Source organism: Anoplolepis gracilipes, chromosome 15, assembly GCF_047496725.1.
Source record: "Anoplolepis gracilipes chromosome 15, ASM4749672v1, whole genome shotgun sequence".
NCBI classification, from domain to species: Eukaryota; Metazoa; Arthropoda; class Insecta; order Hymenoptera; family Formicidae; genus Anoplolepis; species Anoplolepis gracilipes.
The window spans coordinates 4086672-4108928 of record NC_132984.1 but is presented as its reverse complement, the minus strand read 5'-3'; the positions used below and the strand labels follow the sequence as shown (position 1 = coordinate 4108928).

General features: G+C 26.1%; 2 protein-coding genes across 6 annotated transcripts; both read right to left on the bottom strand.

The window, feature by feature from the left end:
• Positions 1-1188: 1188 nt before the first annotated feature.
• LOC140673856 (lipase 3-like) lies at positions 1189-19722 on the bottom strand. 4 transcript variants are annotated; one of them, XM_072907080.1, is made up of 9 exons: positions 19627-19722; positions 5292-5620; positions 4626-4824; positions 4146-4260; positions 3667-3910; positions 2704-2862; positions 2429-2513; positions 1950-2092; positions 1189-1593 (listed from the first exon to the last, which is right to left on the bottom strand). In XM_072907080.1, the coding sequence occupies exons 2-9, from the start codon at positions 5496-5498 to the stop codon at positions 1402-1404; spliced, it is 1344 nt and encodes a 447-aa protein (XP_072763181.1). In that variant the 5' UTR covers positions 5499-5620; positions 19627-19722; the 3' UTR covers positions 1189-1401. The 4 variants fall into 4 exon arrangements, with proteins under 4 accessions (XP_072763181.1, XP_072763179.1, XP_072763183.1 ...); XM_072907078.1 differs by lacking the exon at positions 19627-19722 and adding an exon at positions 6365-6551; XM_072907082.1 differs by lacking the exon at positions 19627-19722 and adding an exon at positions 5728-5863.
• Positions 13353-18198, bottom strand: LOC140673855 (lipase 3-like). 2 transcript variants are annotated; one of them, XM_072907077.1, is made up of 9 exons: positions 18058-18198; positions 17660-17987; positions 16995-17193; positions 16515-16629; positions 16032-16275; positions 15076-15234; positions 14801-14885; positions 14303-14445; positions 13353-13915 (listed from the first exon to the last, which is right to left on the bottom strand). In XM_072907077.1, the coding sequence occupies exons 2-9, from the start codon at positions 17864-17866 to the stop codon at positions 13724-13726; spliced, it is 1344 nt and encodes a 447-aa protein (XP_072763178.1). In that variant the 5' UTR covers positions 17867-17987; positions 18058-18198; the 3' UTR covers positions 13353-13723. The 2 variants fall into 2 exon arrangements, with proteins under 2 accessions (XP_072763178.1, XP_072763177.1); XM_072907076.1 differs by having other exon boundaries at positions 17660-18175.
• Positions 19723-22257: the final 2535 nt, after the last annotated feature.

The window sequence follows — 22257 nt, the reverse complement described above, 5'->3', positions numbered from 1 at the left end:
CAAAAAATAGTAATAAATTGTTATTATAAGATTTATTTTATTATCGGGAGATCGCCGAAATGTCACTTTTCGGCGATATGATTTAATATGGCCGCAAGTATGAAAAACATCATCATTGATTATACATTTACACACATTTCTTAATATGTACGTGAAATTATCTTAGTATATTACAGTAAAAATATAAACAATTTCAATATATGCATGAATGGGTTTTCAAAATAATATTTTCAAAATAATATTTTCTTGCATTAAATATAATATTTTTATATTTTCAATTTGCATTTATCTCCAAATATACAAAAAAAATTTATTAAGTAGAACAAATTTCAAACAATTTTGTATAAATTCCTATTTTCAAGAATTAAAAAAATCAATTACTCTTTACAAAAAATAATAATTTATAAATTAAATTATATTCACGCATATATAATTTAGACCAGTTTTAATATTATTTAATATTATAATTAAATCCCTCTTTATTTACATACACATATACGTATTATAATAATCAGAGATGTGCAAAATAGATGTTTGAAACTTATTAAAATAGAAAATGCAAAATAATTGGAATGTTTCCATTTAAAAATGCAAAATACAAAATGGTTTTTGGACATCCACTTAAAGTAAAAAATGAAAAATAGACATTTTTAAAATAATTTAAAATGATTTTTTTTAATAAAGATGTTTTTCTAAATAATTTTATATTTATATATCTATTTACATTATAGTTAAATCCTTGTTTTTCTTATTATCTGTGTTTATTACTATTTATCATATTAAATTATTCATTATTTTTTTGCATAAAATCACATTTGCATTCTGACATCACTGTGATATATGTTGTAGGAATGGTGGCATTAGAGTTTACTACAAAAACAAAACGATTAAATGAATTAAATTAAACTAAGCTTAATCTAGGATTTATTTTACAATGAACAAGTGCAACATATCTCTTTAATTTATTTATATTTATTTAAAACTATTATTGATAGACTGATTATTTTTTGAGTTTGCAAAAAAAATGCATTTAAAATAGAAAATGAGTAATGAAAACCCATATAAATAGAGATATAAAATGGTTTTTGAAAACTTATATTTTAAATGCAAAATAAACATTTTGCATTTTGCATTTTCATTTTAAGTGTATTTATGTAAAAAAAAATACACATCTCTGATAATTATTAATTTTGTACTTTAAATCCTATTTTTAGATATTAACTAGAATGAGATCTATCTTGATTATAAAAATACCTAAGAAATATTTATCAATTGGTATAAAATCGAAATTTTCAGTCATTGAATCTCATTAATAGATTTGAATTCGTTAAATTTATAGTTTTCGCCTTCAACCATGTGGTTTATAAGCAACTCCTTGTTGTGACCTTCCGACATGTATCTTCATGGTATATATCGTTTAAAACCTGATAAGTCTGATTCAACATCAAATTTTTGCATCACTTCTATTAAATGATCATATAGAAGAGTTTTTGCATCGATGGACCACATGAAATCCACATGATTGAAAGATTTATACGGAATTTCTTCTAATAAAACAGCATTTGGTAATTGTTTATATAAATACAAGACATTCTAGAAAAAGAAAAACAAAGAGATAAAATTGGTGATAATAATTTTATTGTAATAATTAAAATTTTTAGAATATAAACATTCCTTTCTTTCTTTTCATAAATATATCGATTTTTATGCACGTAAGTGATAATATAAGTTAAATATCCAGTGACGCGTTATAAAAATTTTGTATAATTATTTTTTATTTTTATTTTGCAATGTGAATTCTTTTATACTTGGCATGTTTTTTTCGCAAAGGATTTTTTAAGATAAGTATGTAATGTATAAAACCCCACATAAATAGCTACTTTTTAAAATATATGTTTGAATAAAATGTTTTCCTTAAATTAAATTTGAAATTAAAAAAGTATACTTACAGTTTTTAGAGAAATCGGATCATTAGCGCCATAAAATAAAGCTATGGGCGCAGTAATTTTTTTTACATTATATTCTATAGGTGTTCTCTGTTTATATCGCTCATAATTTCCCAGATATCCGTAATCGAAATTTTGAAACTTGCCTGTAACAATCAATTGATAATTATAAACACGTATGTAATTAATAAAAATTAAAGAAATATTTAAAAGAAAGAGTAAAATTAAATTCTTGTTTACATGCACAAATAAAAGGAAAAAGACGACTAACATAAAAATATTTTATTGTATTATTCAGTTCTTTAATAAATAATAAGATTATAATGGCGGAAATTGAAAATACATTTTAATAATAAAAGAATAAGGATTGCAATAATAAAAATATTATCAGAAAATTTAATATATATTTTACGTATAGTGAATTTGTTTCTTTATAATTAACATTATATATTATTAGATACTTAAGGTGACAAAATGCATACCTGTCATCATATTTTGATAATAATGGTCTAATGTTTTCACGGAAGTGCCGCCCGGACAATGCAACAATAATTCCGGTAACATTGTCTGCAATAATTTTATTAGAAAAATTAAAAAAAAATTGATTTATATGTGACATATAATATAAAAATCTTATATTTTATAATCTTTTTTATTCTTAAAAATAGTCATTAAATTGCAATATTAAAATTAGCAAAATAATTAACGAAAATAATATGTTAAATTAGAATTAAATACGATATACGATATAACTTACGGTATTAAGTTGCGCCGGATTGGCTCCTGCGAGTACGAACATTATTGTAATACACAAAGGTTGAGTGATTGCCTTATTCGCACACAATATTCTTCCTAGCGTGATGCTCGTCGATGATAACGATCCGAATTCATATATATTGTTAGTATTGAAAAATTCCTAATGAACAAATATAAAAGAGTTATAATAAAAATTATGTGATATAACATCTGATATTGTAAATAAAACTATTTATTAAATTATTACGTGCATAAAGATGAGCACCATATATTTTGTAAAAACAATGTTTTATAGAGAATAAGAAATATTTAAAAAAACAAAATTATAAAGTATAATTTATGATATAGCCATTCTATGTACGTCGGTGGTATTAATCAAAATATTATTCAATATCAAATCGTTTTTTCATATGGTAGCGGTGGCTGCTTTCTATGATGCAAGAGGAAATGAAAGGCTGATGCCATACACACAAAAGCACAAGGTTTTCAAAAGAAGTTTAAAATGAAGTATAGAATGCCGACATTACGCAATTTGGTCGAGCATTATAAGATGTATTTCCTGGACATAGAAGAAGATGCAATTGTTTTGGAAACAGAAACATATGATTTTGGACAAATGCATTGACTTATGTCAAGAAAGAATAAAAAAACCTCTTCGATTCAAAAATTATGCTACAATTTTTCAAACGTAGATATAATATCGATCTTGATGTGCTTAAATAATGGAAGATGAGCGAGTCTATTAATTCTCAAATAAAAGAAAAAAAATGACTTTGTTTTTGAGTGCCAGGACAATTATGGACTAAGAGCAATTAACATATAGAGAGAGCTAGATAAGTTCAACGATAAGGATAAGAGTCCGGAATGTTTTACTATGCAGATAAGGAAAAGATCAGAAATCCACGAAATCAGCAGCTTAAAGTCTGAAAGAAGAATATCAGGATAAGTTTTCTCCCATTTTTACCTTAATCTGTGACCCTATATTAACGAGAAAGTTGAATGTAGAAGACAATTCCTTCCAAAAAGCAACTGGAGCGAGACAAATTCCTAATTTTATTTTTGCATTGTATTCGGGTTTGGTGGAAAGTAAGGCGAGCAATGTGGTAGTTCCCATCGAATGACCGATATAATGCAGAGTTTCGGAGTTTGTATAATCAAGCACGTAGTCGATCGTAGCCGGCAAGTCTTTTGTTCCTTTATCATGATAGCTAGATAATGCAAATAAATTTTAATATTCTTCTTTACGTATTATGTTTTATATAATATGTTGTATATGTCAAGCATTAAAGATTTAAAAAAAATTTAAATAAAATAAAAGGAAGAGTTAAAAAAAAGATTTAACACATTTATAATTTATAATTATACAAATAATTTAAGAAAATAAAGATTTATAATAAAAATAAAATCTATTTTTAAAGTTATAATAATGAAATAAAATTTTACCTAAATTGCCAGAAATTGGGATCTTGTGGAGACATTTCGACATGTGATCTGCAATAGGAATTCCCTCTGAAATTTCCAACCCATACATCGTATCCTTTATCAGCTAATAAAAATGCTGCAATACAAGATGACGATACATAATTAATGAATATGATAATTTATTTAAATTATGACTATTTTAATTTGAATAACATATTAATTACTAATTTTTTATAAAGTCAAGCAAAAAATCGGCTATTTATTCAAATATTTTTTTCTTTTGCTAAATTTTTGCATTAATAAAATAATATAACATTTGTATCATGAATTTATATACATAATTAAAATACACTGTATATCTCACTGGATATCTCAGAATTAACATTTTTTAATAGACTTTTCCATTAATTTAAAATCAGATCGAATAAATGTTCAATGAAAAACATTGATAATTTCCAAACTGTACAAGATGATTCTAGCAATATTTATGGATGGACTTACCGAGATCTTTGTTAGCACCAAACAACACCCAGCAATCGGATGTGCACAAGATACCGTGTATAAGTAACACAACTGTTTTATTTTGTTGATTATTGGACAGAGGACTGCTAGGTATTCTGTGTATCTTCAAGTTATATCCATCTTCCGTTGTAACGTGATGTTCTTCGGCGGGATAGCCATATCTTTCTATCAAACCAATCTGTATAGTCGAGATTAGAATGGAATTGAGACATATATGGTCTTAATATATTTATTGTTAAAAAAATATTAAAAACTGTATGTACACTTACTTTATGCAGTTATCATAAAATAAAATCTATTTGTAAAATCTTGATAAAATCTTTCCAAATAATCTCAACTTTATTAATAGCAGTTTATATTTCTGATAAAATAAACACATACCCAAAAGAATTCTTTGAATTAATTACAAAGAGAGGATTTTAGTCGTTTAAACCTAGTCTAGAATCAAATAAGATCAATTTTTAAAATTAATTTTTTTCGAATTAAAAAGCCTCTTTTATATCAATTTATTTACAATAGTTCTGTTGGTTAGTTGGTTATCAATAGTTTGACGATAATATTTATCGATCACACTAATGGTTTTTCTCAAAAATGTGCTAATGAGACGAAAAAGATAAAAAAGAATAATAATTGTGTTATACTTACGAAATCTAACGTGGTCACTTTATTCGCTGCTCGGCCTTCTTCTGCGTTTCTTACTCTTACTATATCGGGTTCCTTAGGAAAGAGAAATTTGACCAGAAAATCTAATTTGTTAAAGTGCGTAGATCTCTCTGTCGGATTCGGTTCTGCTTCCGAAAATATTATAATAAATATTACTGAGAAGAAAATGAATTTCATGTTCACATCCATTACTTTGGCGATACTTTCGATTTTATTAATTGCACAATGGAATGCAACACATAGATGCAGACTATTTGGAAGTACTTCTTATGGAACTTATCTCTCTCCGCATCTCTTTATTGCCAGAAAACCTACAGATTCAATATTAAATTTTTGTTACTCGTTTAATCTATTAAAGTTTGATCTACTTTGTTTGTATTTTAAGGAATTATTTAATATATTTATATATATTTTTAACCATTTGTGTTTTATCTTCTAGCAGTCTTCTAGAGGTTACTTTTGTCACAAAATATATATTTCATTTTTTTTGCATCAATAAGTTGTATAGTTTTAGTCCAAAAGCTTGGAGTTAAAATTCAGCACTTATTTATTTAGATGTTTACTACAATATTTTTTAAAGTTCTTTCCTTGTTTTGCTTTTTATTTTGAATTTACAAAATATGCGATAAAGATTTGTTTAAGTAAAGAAATTTGAAAATTTAATGTAGAAAGCTTTTCTTACATTTTTATTATTTAGCTTTTTAAAATAAAAATTATTTTAAAAATTTTTAAGTAAAAATTACCTACTCTATTTTTTAGCTTTTAACATTTATATCAAATTTACAATTTACTACAATTCATGTTTATCACACGAGGAGAGAGAAGTCAAATTTATAAATTCTCTAATTTTACTTTTCCAGGAAATAAACTAATTAATATTCTATTAAAAGAGATGAAATAATTAAAAGATTTCAAATAATCCGTCCAAAAATCGGAGATCTGAAGAGAATCTTCAATTTTATCACATATCTTGAAATAAAAAATAAGAATTTTGTTTAAATATTTGTCTTATTTATTTACATTGTTAATTTATTCTTTTGTATTAATATACTCACATCAATACACACACATACACACTTTTTAACACGTTTCAAATTTTAAAAAAGGAGGAAAAACAGATATATTTATTCTTTTATAAGCATCCGTCAGTGAGATACCTAATTTGTAAACACGCGAGATCACATTTATTTCAAACAAATGTTCATTCACGTGCAGTGTATAAAATGAAACTGGGAATAAACAAGTGCGTCCATTCAGCTATATATATATAGCAACATTAGCAGCAATATATATATTTTCATGGCCACATAAGGAACACCTTTTTATTTTAATGACATCCAGTCAATCAACTTTTATCGAGAAAAAGAAAAAATGCACTCTGCCTGTATAAGTAAAAAGTTCTTTGTTCCATCTAAGATTTTATCCATGCATATTAATGTAGTTAGACTATGATCAAGATTAAAGTATGGGCACCATGTTCTGGTCTGGACACTATTTATATACAAGGTGTGCCAATTTTAATTACTTCACATGGTGATTTTTGCTAGCTTTTAATTAGTCAGAAAAAAGTGTTTTAAATAAAGTTTATTTTCTATTTTAACATTCCTAGGAGAAGGCAGCGATGTAATTTTAGTCACGAATTTGTTCCAGATTATAGATACATTTCCGTCGTCAAGTTCCGTTTCAAGATCACATTAATTTTGTTAAATGAAATATGATTTTTTTTTCTTACATAAGTCAAATCTTGTTGTTTCTTCTTACATAGGCTGCTTCTTCACATTGTTATTCATATAAAAGTATTGCGTCTCTAATAAATAGGAACTTGTGTCCTTCAATTTTGAATTAATTTTATTTGAAGAGACTTTGAGCATAATTTTAATCTTTATTATATAGATGTTTAGCGTAAGAAATAATAAAAAAATTGTAGAAAATATTAATCAAATTTTTTATATAACAGAAAAAAGTTGTAGAAATTTTTTATTTATAAGATTGCAACATAGAGATACACGTGCGGTGATGTAGCATATTATTGCAGGATTACAAAAGTCCGATGCCTTCTGAAAAATAACAGTATAATTACACATATAGCACTCATTTTTTTAAATTATAACATGTAATTATTGTACATAGAATGTATGTATTATGCATATGTATGCACATGTGTATCATGCGTGTGAAACCAAGTATAATATGACTGAAAAAAATGATTTCTTGCGTAAATGTAAGTTGAAAATGTAAAATAAAATCTTTTTACATCAGATTTTATTTTCAAGAGACTTAACTTTGAAACTTAAAAAATATAAAGTTGGAAAAAATATACTTAAGTACTTTTTTTAAACTTGATTCATATTTCTCATATTAATATTTTGAGGAAAACATATATATTTAAAAGCGTATTTTTTATATTCTGATTCTTGAATAATCCATTGACACACAAAATATCTTACTTTTGTATTGGAACGACATATTGGAACAAGGTCCTTGACATAATTATTATATGTATAAAAAAAATAACAAAAGGAAGAAGACAGAGAGAGAGAGAAAGAGGGAGCTCCTCATAATGGGGTATCTCTCTCCTTTAATAATCTCTTTCCTTAAATCATATGATTTTTTTTCTTACATTAAATTTTATTGTTTCTTCTTACATAAGCTGCTTCTTCTCATTGTTATTTATATAAAAGTATTGTGTCACTAAGAAATTGTGTGTGTCCTTTAATTTTGAATTAATTTTACTTGAGGAGACTTTGAGCATAATTTTAATCTTTATTATCTAGATGTTTAGCATAAGAAATAATAAAAAAATTTGTTGAAAATATGAATTAAATTTTTGGTAAATGTTTAGAATAACGGAGCCAGCTCCGATCGCGTTGACCTTGACATATGTTGGCAATGTCATGACCCTGAGTAACATCCAAAAAGTTTTAGCCATCGCTCGTTGTTTATTTAAAAGTTATTAACAAAAAAAGTTTAGAAAATATAGCAGTCATTTTGAATCATTTAAATAATTTGAATCAGTTAAAGCAGTCAATCGTTAATATATATAATAGTTTTTTATTAAAAATTCAAAATATTTTCTACTTTAATCACAAACAGTTAAATACAATTTATTCTTGTCTTTAACCAAACCATTTTAAATATTATGGGTGTATTTCTGAAAGGATGAAACAATATTTTCATAATACAAGCACGCATACACACACACACACACACGGGGGGGGGGCAAAGGGGGCTTCGTCCACCCTTCCCGTACCTACCGTAGGGATATCCTAGACAGAAATATGTCGTAAGTTATTATTAACAAAATATGCACCGTACTTCTACGCATTTCTGTTTAGGATATCCCTACCGGCGGGGTGGGTGTGGGAGGGGGGCCGAAGGCCCCCCTTGTACCCTCCCGCGCGTGTGTGTGTGTAATGGCCACAGCGTATTGTCTTTGAGATTGAGATTTGTTTGTTTACGTTTTTTATTGACCTTAGCTTATAGTAAAGTAATGAAAATCAGCAGGAGTCAGTACAAGATAGACAGTTGTACAGTTTACTTTGATTAGGAGAAAATGAAATTCTATGAATTTCTCGCTTTAACAACCAAGTATGATGAGTTGTTACGTTATTTGTATGGAAAAAAAGTTATTCATGACAAAATTAAAAGTCCACGTTGCCAAAACATCATCGATTTAAAGGATGGACAACCACTACCTTTTCATTGCACACGAAGTTATTATAAACAAAAAGAAAAGCGTAAACGTACACGAATAACTTGCAATTTCAAACTCAAATTATCAGTGCTTTGAACGGGGCTTGGTTTTCTCAGGGACTTTTAAGCGTTGACGTAGTCAGAGATGTGCATTTTCCAAATAGATGCATTTAAAGTGGAAATACAAAATGTAAAATGCTTATTTTGTATTTTGTATTTAAAATATATTGTTCTAAAACCTATTTTACATTTCCATTTAAATAGGTTTTATTATCCATTTTTTATTTCAAATGCATTTTTTATAAACAATACTACTAAAAATTTAATCAACGTGGCGTTTTCTTAGCGTTCATTGGCTACTGCGTCGCGTTTTGCCGCGTGCATTTCTTATGGGCAAGAGGTCTAAAACTGATATTGCAGGATAAATTTTTCTAGCGTGTCAATTGGCTGCAGGGAAGAAAATTCTTGAGTCTCTAGAAATTCTCTATTCTACAACCAATTGATGTTTTTAAGTTTATTAAAAGTTTATTAAATTCCATTTTCTATTTCAAATGGGTGTCTGAAAATCATTTTACATTTTATATTTTCAAATGAAAAGATTCCAACTATTTTGTATTTTCTATTTCAAATGGGTGTCTGAAAATCATTTTACATTTTATATTTTCAAATGAAAAGATTCCAACTATTTTGTATTTTATATTTCAAATGAGTTTAGATACCCATTTGAACATCTCTGGACGTAGTTGTAGATTGATATGCTACTTTATAATGCTTACTGCTCCTCGACAAACATTTTTACAAAAGGAACTCAATATTGGACCAAATACAGCGGTTGATTGGATTAACTTTTGCCGAAAGGTAATTTGTTTCATTTTTTATAAAGTACATGATAATTACATTTTTCTTGTAAAATATTGATAAATTATTTTATTAAACTTATTTTGTTCGTTATTTTGTGGCAGTAGTGTATTTATTAAAATCACTAATAAATTTTTAGCTAATATATATATATATATATATGGCTAACAGAAAAACAGAGTCAAATTGATGGAGATGGAATTGTCGTAGAGATAGACAAAGCAAAGTTTGAGCGTCGGAAATATAATCGGGGACGATTAATTACAGGTCAATGGATTTTCGGTGGAGTAGAACGTCGTAGTAAAAAAAAAATATTTGCTATATACCAGTTCCATCTCGCAAAACAGAAATATTACTACCACTTATTGCAAAGTATATTGCTCCAGGATCCATAATTATTAGTGACTTGAAAAGTATACGAACAAATCGATACACACATATATCAGCATAATACACACACACAGTCAATTATTCACAAAACTTCGTTGATCCAGATACGGGGGTGCACACTCAAAACATTGAAAGACTATGGAGAGATATTCGCGGAACTATTCCTCCCTATGGACGAAGAGAATATCACTTTGAGCATTATTTAGCTGAATTTATATTTAAAAGAATATTACATGAACATTACATGAACATTTACATTTCATGAACAATTAGATGCTTTTTTCGACATAATGAGTACTACATATTCTATAAGTGAAAATATAGATAAATAATAAATAAAATGATACTAAAAATCTACAATATTTTTTCACATTATTCTTTCTTTTTTTCCTCGTATTTTAGATTTTATATTTATACATAAACTAACCCAATCCATTTGTTGTATCAGTAGAAAAGTGTATGCGTAGAAAGTTGTTATTTTTGAAACTTTTTTTGCTAAAAACTTTTTAATAAACCATGAGCGCCGATTAAAACCTCTAGAATATTGCTCAGAGTGATGATCTTAATAACATATGTCAAGATCATTGGAGTCGGAGCTGCCTCCCTATTATTGTATAATTACCAAACATTTAATTTATCTTTTTAAAAAATTTTTCATATTTGTAAAAATTAATTCTTTAGAAAGATACTTTCAATTCGAACTAATTCATCTTAAACGACATCGACGTTACAGATAATGACAGCAAAAGCAGCGAGGAAGAAGGCGTCGAGGCCGAACAACCCGAGGCATACAAGGGTGCGAACTGTGGAAAAGGTATTCCCGAAGAAGTGCACTATGACAGTATCGCGAGAATGCCCTACAGATCACGCAATCCGGTGTACAGTCCTACACCACCTTTGCACGATACTCATAATGATTCGGGATACAACACTCGCATGTACGGTTCCAGCAAAGGTGCATCGCCTTCCTTATCGGGTAAATACGAAGGAAATATGATATTCCACGACAGTAATTTATGTAAAAAATATTATATAATATAAATGTCATAAATTAATTCACTATACTCCGAGAAAAAATTCTCAGCGTTTACTTATCATAAATTTTTTTATAAAAATTCTATAGCTTTCTCGAAAAATATTCATATTTAGATCTATACGAATTGTCACGCTTTTCAGAAATGTTTAGAAAAAGAATCTAAAAATTTATGAATAAATTTAAATTATTTACATCGATATAGATATATCTGAAATATTTTCATAATCTGGAGAAATACACGATTTACTTTTCTGCCCGATCTTTGAATGCATTTTATTTAGCAATATAAAAATGCAATCGTCATTTTATCTTTATTTTTTATTAGATATGAAATGTGTTAACAAAAGTCAACACATCTTATTGAATCTTTGTTCGATATCCATTTGAAAATAAAGATAGAATAACATGCTTGCGTTAATTTGTATCGCTAAATTAAATACATTCAATGACAGAGCAAAATATAAGATTCCGTTAAATGGAAAATATTATTTTAAAATTTTCATATCAATAATCTGAATAATATATTTCATATTTTTATCGTAAATAAATTTTATCAAAATTTCTTATAAAATTTCGTATAAAAATGTAAAATATTCTGAGATTTTTTATTTTATAAATTTCTAAAAAATATTATAAAACCTGAATAAAAATCTGATATTTTTTACAAAATTTTCCATAAATTTCAATTATGAACAATTTCTAAAACATTCTAAGAAATTATGAGATTTGTAAATATTCTGTTTAACGGATTAGTTATGATTGAAACTCGAGAGATTTTATCATTAACAAATAATGTCTCAGAAGAAAGATATGATTTTTTCCTTTGTACAGGTCAGTTAGAATGTGACGTGATTCTAGCACCTTCGACAGGATCATTCGCAAACGGGGAACAACTCGCTGCTTTACTAGAGCAGCCAAGAGGACACGACCTAACAGTTTATGAGCGAAATGCTGATAATGTTGTCATTAAAATCGCTACTGCCAGTCTGGTTTAGTGCAGCTGAAACCATATATGTAACTTTAAAATGAAATATAAATTCGAAAATGAAATATAATTTTTTTTTTAAATATATATAATATATATAGTTATGTTACACATTGTACATACAAAATATATATAGTACATAAACTGTTCTAGAGATGTCAAAGCAACGATCGCTGTTAATATCATCGTTGTAAGTGTCATATCCGTCCGCATTGCCATGATTTTATTTTACACAGAAATAGAAATAAATATTATAAATAAATATTATAAACTATAAAAGCATCAAAATATTTATTATTTCTGTAATATATGTGAATTTTGTATGTGTAAAGAAAAGTAGATATAACAAGTGATTGTATCAAAATGGTTGATACAGAATCGTAACAAATCTCACTCTATATTAAATTTAAATTTATTCTTGTTATTTAATTCCAAGTATACACACACATCATTTTCATATCTTTTTCTCACTTATGTAAAGTTAGCTTTAATAAATTTTTTTATCGTCGTAATCAACATTTATCGATTTTCTTATAACAATGTTATATAAAATGCTTATACTTTCTTATATCTTATTCTACCTTTTTTGCTGTCAATTTTACCATGTTTTCTCTACAGTTTTGAATTTTTATATTTATTAAAGCAGTAAATTATAAATTCTACAGTCACACACATTCGAAGAGACATATTTTATCTGTCAAATGTAATATCATATTAAATTATTCATTATTTTTTGCATAAAATTACATTTGCATTCTGACATCACTGTGATATATGTTGTAGGAATGGTGGCATTGAGTTTACTACAAAAACGAAACGATTAAATGACTAAGTTTAATCTAGGATTTATTTTACAATAAACAAGTGCAACATATCTCTTTGATTTATTTATATTTATTTAGAACTATTATTGATAGCCTGATTATTTTTTGAGTTTGCAAGAAAAATGCATTTAAAATAGAAAATGAGTAATGAAAACCCATATAAATAGAGATATAAAATGGTTTTTGAAAACTTATATTTTAAATGCAAAATAAACATTTTACATTTTGCATTTTCATTTTAAGTGCATTTATGTAAAAAAAATGCACATCTCTGATAATTATTAATTTTGTACTTTAAATCCTTGTTTTCAATATAAGATTACATATGAAATACATCTTAGGTATCATTTCAAGAAATTAAGAGATCTAAATATATTATAAAACGTTGTAAAAGACACTTTTAGACTATTTTCAGGACGGACTATTTTTAGATATATGTAGATATTAGCTAGAATGAGATCTATCTTGATTATAAAAATACCTAAGAAATATTTATCAATTGGTATAAAATCGAAATTTTCAGTCATTGAATCTCATTAATAGATTTGAATTCGTTAAATTTATAGTTTTCGCCTTCAACCATGTGGTTTATAAGCAACTCCTTGTTGTGACCTTCCGACATGTATCTTCATGGTATATATCGTTTAAAACCTGATAAGTCTGATTCAACATCAAATTTTTGCATCACTTCTATTAAATGATCATATAGAAGAGTTTTTGCATCGATGGACCACGTGAAATCCACATGATTGAAAGATTTATACGGAACTTCTTCTAACAAAACAGCATTTGGTAATTGTTTATATAAATACAAGACATTCTAGAAAAAGAAAAACAAAGAGATAAAATTGGTGATAATAATTTTATTTTAAAATAATTTTATTGTAATAATTAAAATTTTTAGAATATAAGCATTCCTTTCTTTCTTTTCATAAATATATCGATTTTTATGCACGTAAGTGATAATATAAGCTAAATATCCAGTGACGCGTTATAAAAATTTTGTATAATTATATTATTTTTTATTTTTATTTTACAGTGTGAATTCTTTTATACTTGGCGTGTTTTTTTCGCAAAGGATTTTTTAAGATAAGTATGTAATGTATAAAACCCCACATAAATAGCTACTTTTTAAAATATATGTTTGAATAAAATGTTTTCCTTAAATTAAATTTGAAATTAATTAAATTTGAAATTAATAACTTACTGTTCTTAGAGAAACCACATCACTAGCGCCATAAAATAAAGCTATGGGTGCAGTGATTTCTTTTACATTATATTCTATAGGTGTTGTCTGTTTATATCGCTCATAATTGCCCAGATATCCGTAATCGAAATTTTGAAACTTGCCTGTAACAATCAATCGATAATTATAAACACGTATGTAATTAATAAAAATTAAAGAAATATTTAAAAGAAAGAGTAAAATTAAATTTTTGTTTACATGCAAGTTGTTTACATACAAATAAAAGGAAATAGACGACTAACATAAAAATATTTTATTGTATTACTCACAATCAGTTCTTTAATAAATAATAAGATTATAATGGCGGAAATTGAAAATACATTTTAATAATAAAAGAATAAGGATTGCAATAATAAAAATATTATTAGAAAATTTAATATATATTTTACGTATAGTGAATTTGTTTTTTTATAATTAACATTATATATTATTAGATATTTAAGGTGACAAAATGCGTACCTGTCATTACATTTTGATAATAATGGTCTAATGTTTTCACGGAAGTGCCGGCCGGAAAATGCGACATTATTTCCGGTAACATTGTCTGTAATAATTTTATTAGAAAGATTTAAAAAAGATTGATTTATGTGAAATATAATATAAAAATTTTATGTTTTATAATCTTTTTTATTCTTAAAAAATAGTTATTAAATTGCAACATTAAAATTAGCGAAATAATTAACGAAAATAATATGTTTAAATTAGAAATAAATACGATATACGATATAACTTACGGTATTAAGTTGCGCCGGATCGACTCCTGCGAGTACGAACATTAACGTAATACAAAAAAGTTGAGTGATTGATTTATTCGCACACAATACCCTTCCTACCGTGATACTCGTCGATGATAATGATGCGACTTCATATACATCGTTAGTATTGAAAAATTCCTAATAAACAAATATAAAAGAGTTATAATAAAAATTATGTGATATAACATCTGATAATATAAATAAAACTATTTATTAAATTATTATGTGCATAAAGATGATAACTATATATTTTGTAAAAACAATGTTTTATAGAGAATAAGAAATATTTAAAAAAGCATAATTATAAAATATAATTTATGACAGCCATTCTATGTACGTCAGTAGTAGCAATCAAAATATTATTCAATGTCAAACCGTTTTCTCATATGATGGTGACTGTTTTCTATGATGCAAGAGGAAATGAAAGGCTGATACCGAAGGCACAAGGTTTTCAAAAGAAGTTTAAGATGAAGTGTAGAATGCCGACGTTACGCAATTTGGGCGAGCATTATAAGAAGATGCATTTCCTGGACATAGAAGAAGATGCAATTGTTTTGGAAACAGAAACATATGATTTTGGAAAAATGGATTGACTTATGTCGAGAAGGAATGAAAAAAAATTCTCCGATTCAAAAATTATGCTACAATTTTTCAAACGTAGATATAATATCGATCTTGAGATGTGCTTAAATAATGGAAGATGAGCGAGTCTTTAAATCCTCAAATAAAAGAAAAAAAATGACTTTGTTTTTGAGTGCCAGGACAATTATGGACTAAGAGCAATTAACATATAGAGAGAGCTAGATAAGTTCAGCGACAAGGATAAGAGTCCGGAATGTTTTACTATGCAGATAAGGAAAAGATCAAAGATCTACGGAATCAGCAGCTTAAAGTCTGAAAGAAGGATACCATAATTAGTTTTCTCCTATTTTTACCCTTATTTGTGACCCTATATTAAGGAGAAAGTTGAATGTAGAAGACAATTCCTTCCAAAAAGCAATTGGAGCGAGACACATTCCTAATTTTATTTTTGCATTGTATTCGGGTTTGGTGGAAAGTAAGGCAAACAATGTGGTAGTTCCCATCGAATGACCGATATAATGCAGAGTTTTGGACTTTGTATAATCAAGGACGTAGTCGATCGTAGCCGGCAAGTCTTTTGTTCCTACATCATGATAGCTAGATAATGCAAATAAATTTTAATATTCTTCTTTATGTATTATGTTTTATATAATATGTTGTATATGCAAAGCATTAAAGATTTTAAAAAATAAAATGAAATAAAAGGAAGAGTTAAAGAAAAGATTTAACATATTTATAATTTATAATTTATAATTATATAAATATTTAAGAAAATAAAGATTTATAATAAAACTAAAATCTATTTTTAAAGTTATAATAATGAAATAAAATTTTACCTAAATTGCCAGAAATTGGGATCTTGTGGAGACATTTCGACATGTGATCTGCAATAGGAATTCCCTCTGTAATTTCCAACCCATACATCGTATCCTTTATCAGCTAATAAAAATGCTGCAATACAATATGACGATACATAATTAATGAATATGATAATTTTTTTAAATTATGATTATTCTATTGAATAAGATATTAATTACTAATTTTTGATAAAAAGTCAAGCAAAAAATCAGCTATTTATTCAAATATATTTTTCTTTTGCTAAATTTTTGCATTAATAAAATAATATAACATTTGTATCATGGATTTATATACATAATTAAAATACACTGTATATCTCGCTGGATATCTCAGAATTAACATTTTTTAATAGACTTTTCCATTAATTTGGAATCAGATCGAATAAATGTTCAATGAAAAACATTGATAATTTCCAAACTGTACAAGATGATTCTAGCAATATTTATGGATGGACTTACCGAGATCTTTGTTAGCACCAAACAACACCCAGCAATCGGATGTGCACAAGATACCGTGTATAAGTAACACAACTGTTTTATTTTGTTGATTATTGGACAGAGGACTGCTAGGTATTCTGTGTATCTTCAAGTTATATCCATCTTCCGTTGTAACGTGATGTTCTTCGGCGGGATAGCCATATCTTTCTATCAAACCAATCTGTATAGTCGAGATTAGAATGGAATTGAGACATATATGGTCTTAATATATTTATTGTTAAAAAAATATTAAAAACTGTATGTACACTTACTCTATGCAGTTATCATAAAATAAAATCTATTTGTAAAATCTTGATAAAATCTTTCCAAATAATCTCAACTTTATTAATAGCAGTTTAAATTTCTGATAAAATAAACACATACCCAAAAGAATTCTTTGAATTAATTATAAAGAGAGGATTTTAGTCGTTTAAACCTAGTCTAGAATCAAATAAGATCAATTTTTAAAATTAATTTTTTTCGAATTAAAAAGCCTCTTTTATATCAATTTATTTACAATAGTTCTGTTGGTTAGTTGGTTATCAATAGTTTGACGATAATATTTATCGATCACACTAATGGTTTTTTTCAAAAATGTGCTAATGAGACGAAAAAGTTAAAAAAAATAATAATTGTGTTACACTTACGAAATCTAACGTGGTCACTTTATTCGCTGCTCGGCCTTCTTCTGCGTTTCTTACTCTTACTATATCGGGTTCCTTAGGAAAGAGAAATTTGACCAGAAAATCTAATTTGTTAAATTGCGTAGATCTCTCTGTCGGATTCGGTTCTGCTTCCGAAAATATTATAATAAATATTACTGAGAAGAAAATGAATTTCATGTTCACTTCCATTACTTTAGCGATACTTTCGATTCTATTAATTGCACAATGGAATGCAATACATTGATGCAAAGTATTTCGGAAGTACTTCTTGTGGAACTTATTTCCCTCCGCATCTATATTGCTAGAAAACCTACAGATTCAATATTAAATTTTATTACTCGTTTAATCTATTAAAATTTGATCTACTTTGTTTGGCTTACACTGTCTTCGCAAAAAATGCAGGTTAATTTTCAATTGTTTATTACTCATAGATTAGTGATATTTTGACATTTTGTGGTAATAGTATTATCTTTAAATTATTTAATAATATTTATTATATCGTTATGATCTCAATTGAATTTCTGCAAATACAATTATCAATGAATACGTATTTTAATGGCTTCTTGAGTAAATTAAATTTAATGGATTGATTCAGTTTATTTTTAAGTAAAAAATTAATAATTTTAAAATTGTAAGATTTCTTAGTAAATTTTTAACACAATTTCGAAATTTGAATTTTAATTATTTAATTACCGAAGCGTCATCAGTTTTTATCTGAAAATTATCACCAGTTTCATAATCAATCAATAATTATAATTCTACATAGTTTGTTTTAAAATATAAAATATATAGCTTCTCTTAAAATTTTCAATAAAATAATCGTAATTTAAGTTTCTGATAAAGGATACATACACCCAAAAGAATTTTTTGAACTAATTTATTTCTTTAAATTAATTATAATTTAAAAAAAAAGATATTTATACGTTTGAAACATAAAGTTCAATTGAATGGAATGAAATCAATTTTTGAAATTAAATTTTTTCGGATTAAAGAAGCTTCTATATATAAATGTATTTATTAGTTATTAATAGTTTGATAATAATAATATAATAATATTTATTGTATAAACATATTATTGGTACATTAGAATTGTGAAGAAAGTGATTATGAAAAAAATTATTATTTAATATATATGTATATGTAAAAGAATGATTGATACAAAATAGTAGAGACAATTGTTGTCACATATATGTGTAATTTTTTTCCGTTAGCTGTTATCGGTTGGCAGTTACGTATCTTCTCATGACCTCACGCGTAGTCTCTTATCTTTAATATTTAACGAGTAACAGTTAAACTTGCAATTATTAGTTACATTTAAACTTGCTTACTTTTGTTAGAAAATTTATATTTCATTTTTTTCGCATCAATAAGTTGTATACTTTCAGTCCAAAAGCTTGGAGTTAAAATTCAGCACTTTTTTATTTAGATATTTACTATAATTTACTATAATTTACTATAATATTTTTTAAAGTTCTTTCCCTGTTTTGCTTTTTATTTTGAATTTACAAAATATGCGATAAAGATTTGTTTAAATAGAGAAATTTGAAAATTTAATGTAAAAAGTTTTTTTTACATTTTTATTATTTAACCTTTTAAAATAAAAATTACTTTAAAAATTTTTAAGTAAAAATTACCTACTCTATTTTTTAGCTTTTAACATTTATATCAAATTTACAATTTACTACAATTCATGTTTATCACACGAGGAGAGAGAAGTCAAATTTATAAATCTCTAATTTTATTTTTCCAGGAAATAAACTAATTAATATTCTATTAAAACAGATAAAATAATTAAAAGATTTCAAACAATCCGTCCAAAAATCGAAGATCTGAAGAGCATTTTCAATTTTATCACATATCTTGAAATAAAGAATAGAAATTTTGTTTAAATATTTTTCTTATTTATTTACATTGTTTTTTAATTTATTCTTTTGTATTAATATACTCACATCAACACACACACATACACACTTTTTAACACGTTTCAAATTTTAAAAAAGGAGGAAAAAGAGACATATTTATTCTTTTATAAGCATCCGTCAGTGAGATACCTAATTTGTAAACACGCGAGATCACATTTATTTCAAACAAATGTTCATTCACGTGCAGCGTATAAAATGAAACTGTGAATAAACAAGTGCTTCCACTCAGCTTAATATATATAGCAACATTAGCAGCAATATACATATCTTCATGGCCACGTAAGGAACACCTTGATATTTCAATGACATCCAGCCAATCAACTTTTATCGAGGAAAAGAAAAAATGCACTCTGCCTGTATAAGTAAAAAGTTCTTTGTTCCATCTAAGATTTTATCTATGCATATTAATGTAGTTAGACTATGATCAAGATTAAAGTATGGACATCATGTTCTGGTCAGGACACTATTTATGTACAAGGTGTGCCACTTTTAATTACTCCACATGATGATTTTTGCTAATTTTTAATTAGTCAGAAAAAAAGTGTTTTAAATAAAGTTTATTTTCTATTTTAACATTCCTAGGAGAAGGGAGCGATGTAATTTCAGTCACAAATTTGTTCCAGATTATAGATATATTTCCGTCGTTTCAAGATCATATTTATTTTGTTAAATAAAATGATATGATTTTTTTTTCTTACATAAGTCAAATCTTGTTGTTTCTTCTTATATAAGCTGCTTCTTCTCATTGTTATTCATATAAGAGTATTGCGTCACTAAGAAATAGAAATTTGTGTGTGTCCTTTAATTTTGAATTAATTTTACTTGAAAAGACTTTGAGCATAATTTTAATCTTTTTTTATGCAGATGTTTAGCGTAAGAAATAATAAAAAATTTGTTGAAAATATTAATCAAATTTTTTATTATCTAGATGTTAAGTGTAAAAAATAATTAAAAAATTGTAGAAAATATTAATCAAATTTTTTATATAACAGAAAAAAGTTGTAGAAATCTTATATTTATAAGATTGCAATATAGAGATACACATGCAGCGGTGATGCAGCATATCATTGCAGGATTACAAAAGTCCGATGCCTTCTGAAAAATAACAGTATAATTACACATATAGCACTCATTTTTTTAAATTATAACATGTAATTATTGTACATGGAATGTATGTATTATGCATATGTATGCACATGTGTATCATGCGTGTGAAACCAAGTATAACAAGACTGAAAAAAGTGATTTCTTGCGTAAAAGTAAGTTGAAAATGTAAAATAAAATCTTTTTACATCAGATTTTATTTTCAAGAGACTTAACTTTGAAACTTAAAAAATTAAGTTGGAAAAAATATATTTAAGTTTTTTTGAACTTGAATCATATTTCTCATACATTTTGAGGGAAACATATATATTTTAAAGCATATTTTTTATATTCTGATTCTTGAATAATCCATTGACACACAAAATATCTTACTTTTTTTATTGGAACGACATATTGGAACAAGGTCTTTCACATAATTATTACATAAAAAAGTAACAAAAGGAAGAAGAGAGAGAAAGAGAGAAAGAGGGAGAGAGCTTCCTCATAATGGGCTCTCTCTCTCCTTTAAAATAAAAGATTTGTATAAGTTTTAGCAAAAGTTTAATTAAATACTTTAATGACATCTTGAATTAGATTTAATTTTAATTAATTAATTACTTAAATAATACTTTAGTGAAAAATATTCTCAGAATTTTTCATACAAATTTTTAGATTTTAGCATATTTTTCAGAAATGTTTAGAAAAAGAATCTGAAAATTTTTGAGTAAATTCATCGTTATTTTTCGTATTTTTTAAGATCAGTATAGATCTGAAAATAAGATAACTCAAATAATAACTCAAATATTTTCACAATCTGAGAAATCCATGATTTAATTAGTTTTTATTTTTCTGTCTTGTTTGATTGCATAGCGACACAAAAACGCAAGCATCATCTATTGTTAATTTTTATTTTCCAATGAATATCGAACAAAGGTATAATACATCATTAATTAATGATGATGAAGTCAACATATATCTCATTCTATCTTACTGCGCTTATTCGATTACATCAGTTGACAAAAAAGATAGAATAACACGTACGTATTAATTCGTGTTGCTAAATGAAATGCATTCATCAAAGACAAGGCAAAAAAACTGATAAATCATGAATTTTTCAAAAATATTCTATTAATAAAACACATTAAAAATTCCTCATATAAGTATTCTTAGTAATGTAGAGATATTTCATATTTTCTTAGAGAAAAGGGCTTCCGAATATTTCGTATTTTTATCGTAAATATATAATTTTATTAAAAATTTTCATGTGTATAAATGTAATATATATTGACAGTTCTTTTTTTATAATCTTCTAAAAAATAATTGAAAACTTGAGTAAATCTGATATTTCTTTCAAAATTTTATACAAAATTTAAATTATTAATTAACTAAAATTAAAATTTAAAATATTAAAAATTTCCAAAATTTTCTAAAAAATTGAGATTTTTTTTCACCAAGATAATTAAAATCTAAAATTAATTAATTAATATATAGTTTAATTCATCAAGATTAATTAATTCATTTTCCAATAAGCTTTATTATGATTGATCGATTTCTTTAAGAGAGAGTCTCGTGTCG